The sequence below is a fragment of the Callorhinchus milii genome, unplaced genomic scaffold (genome assembly GCF_018977255.1).
Source record: "Callorhinchus milii isolate IMCB2004 unplaced genomic scaffold, IMCB_Cmil_1.0 Scaffold87, whole genome shotgun sequence".
Lineage (NCBI taxonomy): Eukaryota > Metazoa > Chordata > Chondrichthyes > Chimaeriformes > Callorhinchidae > Callorhinchus > Callorhinchus milii.
Window position 1 is genome coordinate 140022 of NW_024704828.1, and position 10683 is coordinate 150704.

The 10683-nt window shown below is 48.9% G+C and overlaps 1 protein-coding gene across 1 annotated transcript; it reads right to left on the reverse strand.

Moving 5' to 3' along the window:
• Positions 1–3852: 3852 nt before the first annotated feature.
• On the reverse strand, positions 3853–8391 carry LOC121851671 (retinol dehydrogenase 8-like). Its single transcript, XM_042345737.1, has 6 exons — positions 8286–8391; positions 6821–6982; positions 5861–6040; positions 5270–5363; positions 4668–4851; positions 3853–4180 (listed from the first exon to the last, which is right to left on the reverse strand). The coding sequence occupies exons 1-6, from the start codon at positions 8389–8391 to the stop codon at positions 3953–3955; spliced, it is 954 nt and encodes a 317-aa protein (XP_042201671.1). The 3' UTR covers positions 3853–3952.
• Positions 8392–10683: the final 2292 nt, after the last annotated feature.

A 10683-nucleotide genomic window follows, 5' to 3' on the forward strand; every position in this document is an offset into this window, starting at 1 on the left:
ATATTGTCACCCCCCCCCCCTCACCCTTCCCACTCCCCCAAACACCCTCCCATTGTGGCAGTTCTACTTAATGCGGCTACACGCCTGAATCCTGCAGGACAGAGCTCGGTTTCTCAGCCCTAATACTCCTCGCTTGGAGGCTGCGGAAGGAGGTTTCAGCTGACTTGCTCCCAATAAAACTCCCGTACCTTATTCGCCAGCCCTTAGGGAATCTTGGGACATCTTCCACATAGGGTCCGTCCGCCCACACTCTTTTCCCGCTTTCCCAGCCCAACGGATCCAATGCGACCAACAACAAATTACATTTGTGTAGCGCCTTTCACGCCTGGAGGACGTACCAAAGTGTTGCATTGCCAGTAACCCCCACGAACCATTCTTTCAGCTTTCACCCCCCTCCCCCCTGCCCCCCCCCCTCCCCCCTGCCCCCCCCCCCCCCCAAATTGCCAGGAGCACTTTTTATGTTTTCTTTTGACGTCGACTCTTTCGAGCCGCGCGACGTTTCTCTGAACGGAACGTCTCGATGGGGGAAGGGGGTGGGGGGGGATAATTTGCGGGTCGTGGGCAGTAAGTCAGTGGACCTGTTCCCCCCCCCCCACCCGCCCCCGTGTCCACGTGACCAGGCCAGTAGAGGAGTGAGGTGCATTTTTCCGAGATGCTCCTTCTCTGGACTTTGGACAGATCTGGAAAAGCTCCCGTCTGGACCAATGTTATCTGAACTTCCTTTAATAAAGTGTGCAAAGGACGAGCAGCCCCCGCACCCCCCCCCCCCCCCACCCCATCACCCCCTGACCCCACCCCATCACCCCCTGACCCCACCCCCCTCACCCCACCCCTCACCCCCCACCCCCCGTCCCTCTCTCTCGCTCTTCTCCCCTTGTCCTGGTTTGGGTGCCGCCCCCCGACTGGTCACTGGATTCAAACTTCCAAATCTTTGCCATTTGAGCCTTTTTTTTTAAATATACTGTGTGTATATATATATACACACGTGTGTGTGTGTATATATACACGTGTGTGTGTATATATATATACATGTGTGTGTGTGTGTATATATACATGTGTGTGTATATATATATATATACATGTGTGTGTGTATATACACGTGTGTGTGTGTGTATATACACGTGTGCGTATATATATATACATGTGTGTGTGTGTGTGTATATACACGTGTGTGTGTGTGTATATATATATACATGTGTGTGTGTGTGTATATATATGACGGGAAGCCATGCGTTTGAGTTTGTAAAAATGATCAGTAAAATGCAAACCTTTGCTGATCTGAGACGGCTGTTTTCTTACCCGCGACACCCACAGGACCGGGACTGAGGGACACCCCCACACACCCCCCCACACACACACAGTCACACACACCCCCACACACACCCCCACACACACACAGTCACACACACCCCCACACACACCCCCCCACACACAGTCACACACACCCCCACACACCCACACACACCCACACACACACAGTCACACACACCCCCACACACACCCACACACACACACAGTCACACACACCCCCACACACACCCACAGTCACACACACCCCCACACAGTCACACACACCCCCACACACACCCCCACACACAGTCACACACACCCCCACACACAGTCACACACACAGTCACACACACACACACACACACAGTCACACACCCCCACACACACACCCCACACACAGTCACACACACCCCCACACAGTCACACACACCCCCACACACACACCCCCACACACAGTCACACACACCCCCCACACACACCCCCACACACAGTCACACCCCCACACACCCACACACACACAGTCACACACACCCCCACACACAGACACCCCCACACAGTCACAGTCACACACACCCCCACACACACACACCCCACACACAGTCACACACACCCCCACACACAGACACCCCCACACAGTCACACGCCCCCACACACAGACACCCCCCACACAGTCACACACACCCCCACACACAGTCACACACACCCCCACCCCCACACACAGACACCCCCCACACAGTCACAGTCACACACACCCACACGCGCCGAAGGAACGCTCCGGGAGTGCGGGGACTGTGGCGGCGCCGAGAGCTCTACAGCGGTCAGAGCCGCGGGAACCGGAGGGGGAGAGGGGTCCGGGGGGTGAGGGGGGTCCGGGCCCCGGCGCGGAGGGGGTGAGGGGGGTCCGGGCCCCGGGGGGAGGGGGTGAGGGGGGGTCCGGGCCCCGGGGGGAGGGGGTGAGGGGGGGTCTGCAGTTGGGGGTATAACCGTCATTATCGGTTCATTTTATTTATTACATTTGATTATTTTGTTATTTTTCACGTTTTTAATGAATTTTATTTCATTTAATTTTATGTCATTTTTACTGTGTACTTTATGTCCTTTTATTTTATTTTATATGTTATGTTCTCTGCAGTTTAACTTTAATTATATCATTAATTTTATGCAATTTTATTATGTTTTATTTTATTATTTATTATGTTGTAATTCAATTTTAATTTACGTTAATTTGTTCGATTTTGTTATATTTTATTTGATGTAATTTTATTTCTTTATTTGATTTTATTTACTTTGACTTCTGACTTTTCGCTTAAAGTTTCCTTTTAATTTAATGTCTTCCGATTTGTTTTTTTTCTAAAAAATTATTTTAATGCATTATTGCATCGTGTGAATGAATTAATCTAAACCGATTAATGATTATAATGATATAATATATAATTAATATAATATATATAATATAATAATAATAAACATGAGCGTCTGCATGGGGAGGGGAGGGGAGTGGGGGGAATTACTGCCGGAGTGTAATCAGCTAAAACCACACAGATTGCTCATCTGAAAACACTACTAATAATATAATAATAATAATAATAATAATCCTCGCATTTGATATAGCGCTTTTCACGTCGGGAGGACGTTCCAAAGCGCTTCACAGAACACACTGTAAAGTGATTGACTGTATATTTGTGGGCGAACGCGGCAGCCAATTGCGCACAGCAATGTCCCACAAACAGTCGTGGATTGTAAATGACCAATGTATTATAGTTTTGGTTTGGGAGGGATTATTATTAGGCTCTGTGTGGAGTAAGGAAACTTGCCCAAGGTTTCGCCCTCTGCCGGGGATTGAACTCAGGTCTCTCACTTGCAAAGCGAGTGCTCTAACCACTGAGCCTCAGGACTCCACTAAGGAGAGGGAATAGCGCTGTGCGTTCACCTACAAAATACACAGACTCCGTGAGAGCTCGAGGGGGTTTGGGGGGAGAGGGGAAAGATGACCGAAAGAGCGGTCACAGAGAGGTAGGTCCTGTGATGAGGGTCGGGAGGATTGCCAAGTACTGGGAACGCCGGAGAGGTCAAGTTACAGACAGGACCATATTTATTAGGATAGCACAGCAAACATAACGACCCAATCTGACCACGAAGGGGGAACCGGGAGAAGAACAGTTTGGCCTCATTGAGCTCTTCCCCATTCATGACCTGTTTCAGGTAGAGGTTAAGGATTCCCCCCCTACCCACCGCCCCCCCCCACAGCGATGCGACGCGACAAGAGAAGGGAGTTTCTCTCTCCCGACCAAAAGCACAGTCAAAGAGGTAAGTCTTGTGGCGTACTTTGAAAGGAGGGAGGGAGGGGAGGGGAGGGGAGGGGAGGGAGGGAGGGAGGAGGGGAGGGGAGGGGAGGGAGGGAGGGAGGGGAGGGAGGGAGGGGAGGGGAGTTGGTGGACTCCAGGATGGAGTTCCAGAGAGCAGAGTGGGGGGGCCTAAAGGTTCGTCATGATGATGTTGCGGATGCTGTTGATAATAATATTGCTCGCATTTGATGTAGCGTCTTATCTTGTCTCAAAAGTGCCACACACAGAATATACTGTGGAGTGTAGTGACTGTATATTGTGTGGGGGAAACCACTCTGTTGCCGTTGTGGTTGATTTTGGCTGTTGAACCTTATCGGTCAGTTCGGTGAAATCTCACCGCTGCGAAAGCAATTGCAAGTTATGATCCTGAGGAGAGTTAAACTAATTTTGAACATGGTCCCGTGGTTAAAGAGCAAATTATAAAACGTACGCACGGACAGGTTTCCTGTGTTGTCCGCATATTTCATTGCTATCAGAGGTGTGTAGAGTACATTCGTTTGGTAACGAAAAACTGGCCTCTCCATGCTGATCACTTTCATAGTTGCCTGGGAAAAAAGAAGTACTTTAGAATAACCGCGGAATATAGTTAATAACCTAAATAGTTGTTTTTTACGCTGTTAGCAGATGTCCCGATGTTTTCAACGATCAAAGGTGCTTCAGACCTCACAGATTCGATCCTGTTTTTTTGTTGCAAATCCCAACATCTGTGTTTCTTTGACATTTAGTTATTTATAATAATAATAATAATAATCCTTGTGTTCGATAGAGCTCCTTATCACACCGGGAAGACGCCTCAAAGCAAGCGCTTCCTCGGGATTTCCATTGTAAATTGTAGTGACTGTGTGTCTTGTCGGCAAACACAACAGCCACGTCCTTGCAAACAGCCATGAAGTGAATGACCGGTTTTATCCTGGGGGGAGTGGGGGGTGGGGGGAGCTCGGTCTTAACATCTCATCATCTCACAATATATCCCACAATACCCCCCCAGCACTGTGCTGGTTAATGAGCCCGGATTGTGAGTTTGCTGAATACCTGTGCAATCGCGTCCGGAGTCTGACCCATTGTCATAAAGATGTCGTGGGAAGCAGGAAGATAGACGTCCTTAAAATACTGGACGGTCACTGGGTCTGCTCCCGGGAACTCTGATTGAGACACCTCCTCCATCAGCTTCATCTCGAATTCTGTGTTGACCGGACCTGGTTCAATCATTGACACGCTAAATCAATTCAAATAAAATCAAAATTAATCTGGTCAAGTCATATACCTATGTTGTTTCATTCGGTTAGTTATTGGGGCAACTGAGGGTCTGACACGGGGAAACACTTCGCTGTGTTTAGGGGTCTCTAAACCCAAGTCGGTAAGTCACCTGCACACAGAAATCTCTGTGTCTTGAAGTGGAATGCACATTCTCTCTCCCCCCCTCTCTCTCTTGGTCCCGGGAGGGATGCATCTTGCCCAGAGGCAAGAGTGCCTCTGAATGAGCTGACCCCCAATTCTGGAGAGTATTAGGCAGGGTGGGGATGGCCAAGGCCTGGGACCTTAGAGAGTCCATTGGTGGGGAGGGTACCTTAACCAAGTAACTGCTGGAGTTTACCCAACAGCTAAAATCTGTGTATCAAAAAGTCAAAACTTACTAGATATTGAATTTCAGAAGTTGAACCGCAAGGCTCTCACAGAATCCCTCGATGGCAAATTTGGAGGCAGCGTACACGTCATTAAATACCACTCCTAAGCAAAAAGAAGTCCTGTTAAATTGTATCCCAGTAGCTATGAAAGACCTCTCCCTACTTCTCTGATTTACTCGTACTCCACTCTCCTGCGAACCCATCCCTCCCTTTGCTTAGCTAACTCGGATGACCTCCCCCCACCCCCATCCCCGCACCAACATTGGGTGTCGTTACTTCAGCCACCACATCTAAATTATGCAGTAATGTCTAAACCGGCACATCAGAATATGCAGCTGCCCCCTCCCGCCCCCCCCACCCCATCATAACCCTCCACTCCCCTAATCTAGTACCCTCCAGAATGAGGTAAGTGGGGTACATCTCTCGAGGGGGGAGAGAGAGTGTGTGCCAGATGGGGAGATTTCCACGTGTAGGTGGCATATGCACGTGTAGGACTCCAGGTCTGTTTTGGAGACTCGAAGCAAGGAGATGGGTTTTCACGCGTGGAGGTCAGACTCCTGGATGATCAAAGAAAAATGCCATGAATTTAAGCGCCTGTACCTTGCAGACCTATGACACTGCTCATCACGACAATGTGGCCACTTTGCCTTTTCTTCATGTCGGGCAGCAGAGCTTTGATCATACGAACAACCCCAAAAAAATTTGTTTCAAAGATAGTTTTCATTTCCTCGATGCTCAGGCTTTCCACTGGTCCTATCTTTCCAACCCCTGCGTTGTTGACTTGATCAAAATAATTCTGATGTTAATAACAATAGTAATCTTCGCATTTGATGCAGCGCCTTATCATGTCATCGAGACATCTCAAAGCGCTTTCCAAAGTTATGCTATCAACCCTCCAAAACACTGCCCCGTGATACATGAACAAAAAGGTGTTGTTGTTCAAGTGTAGTGACTGTGTGTGAAGCATTCATTAAGGAGGATGTTGGTAAGCTATTTCCAATTGCTGAAGAGTCTGGGGAAGGTGTGTGTTCGGGGTAAACGAATAGAACAAATTAATATCGTCAATAGAAGATAGACAGCGGTAGATTGAATGGAGAGTTTAGGAGGAGCTTCTTCATGGGGAGGGTATGAGAATGTGGAACTTACTGCTGGGGTTAAAGCAGAAATCTTTTAAGTGTTTAAGAGGAAACCTGATGCAGAGATGTAGGGACTCCGTGATGGAGTTCCAGAGAGCTTACCTCTGCAATAAACTTAATGTACCAGTTATCAGCCCAACTGCACACCCTATCAAGCTCTCTCACTGAGTAGGGGAGTTGGCTGGAGTACTGGGGGGAAGCAGAATGGTTGGTGATGGGACAGGTAGAGGTGGGGAGGGATAGGTAGGGTGGGGGGCAGAGATGAATCGGGTGGTATTTAATGAATACACAAGGGAGAAGTGACTAGAAGGGTGTCAGGAAGGTGGGATATAAACACCGGCTTCGACGAGTTGGGTGTAAAGGCCTGTTTGCACGCTGTCTGGTTGTGTGTTACTCTTGAGTACACAAAGCTTCACTCGCTTACCCACGATATCGACTCGCCCGGCTTGAATGCTGCTGAGACACTGGGTCACAGACTCATCATAGCAGACGTCCAGCTGTGCGATGTGTAATGTTTTGTTCAGCGTCGCTCCAGCCGCCTCTTCCAACTTCCCTTTTTTACTCAAGTTCCTCATTGTCGCGATAACTTTCCATACAGACGCCCCCACCACAGCCCCCACACAGACCAAAGAATAGCGTTAACTCGGTCACTCCGCTTCACAGTTAAATCCCACCCAAACGCTTCGAGACACCCTCTCGACATGGAAGGCTGACTGATCCCACAGATTTGAATCACTTTCTCTTCTATTAAACATTGTCGGCCTCTGGCTCAGTCGGCAGCTCTCTTGTTTCTGAGTCAGAAGATTGTGGGTTCAAGTGGGTGGGGGACGTGAAACTCGTAGAGTCTAAGATGACTATATGAGTTATTATTAAGATGGTATTCAAGTAACGGGAATTTCCCCCTCTCAAGAGAAAAAAAAATCCTGTCAAGCGCTTTGAGACGTCAAGAAGACGTGAAGAGCGCTGTATCAAATGCAAGGACTATTATTATTATTATTACTATGATAAAATTCTGAATGTCGACCCAATCGTTAGTAATCTTCGCATTCCACACCTGTTTTTCATGTCTTGAAGTGCTTTGCAGGATTTCACTGTGTTTTTTGTGGGCCACTGGCGTCGCTGTAATTTAGTGATCAGAATTAGACAGAAAGCTTATTATATATAAATGTAGCACATGTCCCCGTTAATCCTTTTACACCTAATCTTCTCGAACTAAATCACTGTAACACTCCAGATAAATGACCCTGTACTGGACTGTTTCATAACAAACACAAACACATCTTGAATTGCAGTAAAATAATCGAGTTGATTTGGGGGTGAACTTTGGTCCATGTAAAAAATAAAAATGACGAAATAGACTTTACTGCAGTTTTTTTGTTTGCTAATGATCTTAACGTTAATTAATAATTGATGATAATAATAATCCTCGCATTTAGACAGCACCTTATTACTTTCCGTCTCAAAGCACTTTGCCGGATTCGCTGTCGAGTGCAGTGACTGTGTGTTTTGTGGGCGAATGTGGAGCTGAAGTGCAACACCGACGTCCCCGAGAAGAGCGAGGAAGCAAATGAGTGATTTTATGGTGGGGGGTGGAGGGGGCAATTTGTCAGGCAGAACACGGGTTGTGGGGGAGAGAAACTCTTCTCTTTTCCGACAGCTTCTTTAACTTCTGCCTGAACGGGGAGGAAGCTCGGTTTAATGCCGCCCGCACACACACACACACACGCCCCCCCCCACCCCGCGCCACACCGGAGCGTCAGTCTGGACCGTGTGAACTCAACCCAAGGGGACTCGAACCCACAACCTCCCAACTCGGAGACCAGAGCGCTGGCCGGCGGCTGAGCTCCGGCACGAGACAGCCCAGCATGGGCCATCAGCAAGCCACCTACCGTGAAATCGCTTCAGTGGGTCGCTAGCGAGTTGCACAGCGAGCCTCAGACCGATCCCCGAGGAGCAGCCAGTGATCAGCACGACTTTTTGCCCGTCGCTCGCCATTGCTGACAGAGCCCAGGAGCCTGAGCCGGACACTGGAGAGGCTCAGCGGCTGGAGAGATGGGATAAGCTGGCAGCTTAAGCGAGGGATGTTTACGTCACCTTTGTGCACTCGGACCGGTAATCCACCGTGGACACTGATTACAGGCGGTTTCCAGCTGCCTTAGGTCGGCTCAGAGTTTTAATAACAAGAAGAAGAATCCTTGCATTTGGATATAGCTCTTTATCACGTCGTTGAGACGTCTGAAAGAGCTTCACAGGATGTACTGTAAAGTGGATTCACTTTAAATAAATTAGATAGGGAAGGGTACCAAGCCCAGCTCAGCGGGTTACGCTGCCCGGACATCTTAGGTTGGTTTGCTGACTACAACGCAGGGCTTAATTTAATTTTTTTGGATGCTGTGGATTGATTTTCCCCCCAAATCCCCATTTCTCTCTCTCCCTCCCTCCCGGCTCCCTCCCTCCCTATGGGTTTCTCCAGCGAGTGCAGATGAACGCCCCAGGTTCAATTCCCTCGCTCGCTTTAACTCGATCAGTGAGCTTAGCTCAGCCAGTTGGTCAATTGGCCTGAAAGGCCAACTTCCATCAGTGGCCGAGCCTTCAGCCAATGCGCCCTCTAACCTCTGGACTCCCTGCCCCTACTACTCCTCCGCCTGTGCCCTCTTTATCTTTAATAGATAAGCCAACCGATGACCTAGTTCTTCAACTGCGCGATGATCCCCCCCCTCCCGCCGCCCACCGTGCAATTCTCCAAGATGATGCCCTATGTGATGGGCGCTACGTGAACGCAAGTTGTCGTGTGTTTTGTGGGCAAACGCGGCAGTTAATTTACACATTTTGACATCTCGCAAAAATGGCCGTGAAGTGAACGACCAGTTGTAGCTGTGGTGATGGTGGGGTGGGGGGAAGGAGGGACTTGTCGGTCAGGATAGTTGAGGTGGTGGGGAATGGCTGGGCTGTGTAACATGGGGGAATTCTACGTTCCCTGCGCTAGAACCTTTAATTGAACAATATTATGGGGGAAGCTGAGTAAACGAGCGGTTCTTTGAACTCTTGTGTTATTGACTCTGTGTTGCGCAGCATTTGACTGTTTACACTGTGAACACAGAGAGGAACAAATTAGTCATTATCGATGGCAGAGAATCGGAGCCCAAAATTCCACCCCGTCTCACTCTTTTTTAAATTGATTGATTGATTGATGGATTGATGGATTGATTGATTTAGAGGGGTTTAGAATTGTAGCACCTACAGGAGGCCATTCGGTCGATCGAGTCCGTCCCAGCTCTCCGAGCAAGCTTTCCACTCAATCTCACTGTCTGCACCCTATCCCCAAACCCTTCAAGTCTCTATCCTTCTACATGTGTATACCCCCCTTCATGTACGTTGTCAGGTTGGCTCAGTGGTAGCTCTCTCTCTCTCTCTCGCCTCTCGAGTCAGAATGTTGGGGGCTCCAGCTCCATGTCAGGACTTGGAATCACACACGTAGGCACATCCGTAAGATGACATATCAGTTCAGTGCTGCGGGTGCGCTGCATTGTTGGAGATGCCGTCCTTCAAGTGAGGTTAAACTGAGGTCCTGTCTGCCTCTTCAGGTGGACGATAAAGATTCCCATGGCTCGAAAAGAGAAAGAAGTTTCTCCCGGTGTCTGGCCAATAATCCCCCCAAATAAAAACGTGTCACTCACTCCATGGCTGTTAGTGGGATGTTGCTGTGTGCAATTGTGCTGCTGCGTTTGCCCACAAAATACTTCACAGTAAATTCTGTGAAGCGTTTTGAGGATCTTTAACGTCTGTCTGAATAGGGCACGGACTAGGTGGCTCGCAATCCCACCCCTCCACCTACCCAACCCCCAGCGCTACATTGGAGCTTTGTTCTAGACCTCGTGAGCTCAAAGTCTTCTGACTCGGAGGCGAGAGTGCTGTCACGTGAGCCAGACTGACACACTTAGAAAGGACCTAAATGACTTATTCCGAGCTTCAGTCACATTGCAAGTCTGTCCGTAATCATAAGGTCACCTTATCTGAGGTAAACTTGTCCTAAGATGCGTTTCACAACAGGATCTCGTATAATCTCCCTCTGTGTTTACAGATGTCCTAATAACAATTTGTTGTTTTCAAATTTTTTTTTAAACTGTACCCCCCCCCCCCCCCACCGGGGTCCTGGCCGACAATCCCATGGATAAAACCAGTGGGATGGGGATGGCTGTTTACGGCCTCGCTCCCTCCTACCTCTCCAACCTACTATCCCCCTACCTACCTGCCCGTACCCTCCGTTCCTCTGGCTCCGGTCTGCTC

Bases quoted from the DNA above. Each gene is read 5' to 3' on its own strand.
- LOC121851671 (XM_042345737.1), bottom strand. From the start codon at position 8,391: ATGGCGAGCGACGGGCAAAAAGTCGTGCTGATCACTGGCTGCTCCTCG. The intron at 4,852-5,269 runs GTAAGTTTTGAC...GAATTGATTTAG, and splicing joins CTTCTGAAATTCAATATCTA to CGTGTCAATGATTGAACCAG. The intron at 4,181-4,667 runs GTATTCAGCAAA...CTTTTTTCCCAG, and splicing joins CTCCGGACGCGATTGCACAG to GCAACTATGAAAGTGATCAG.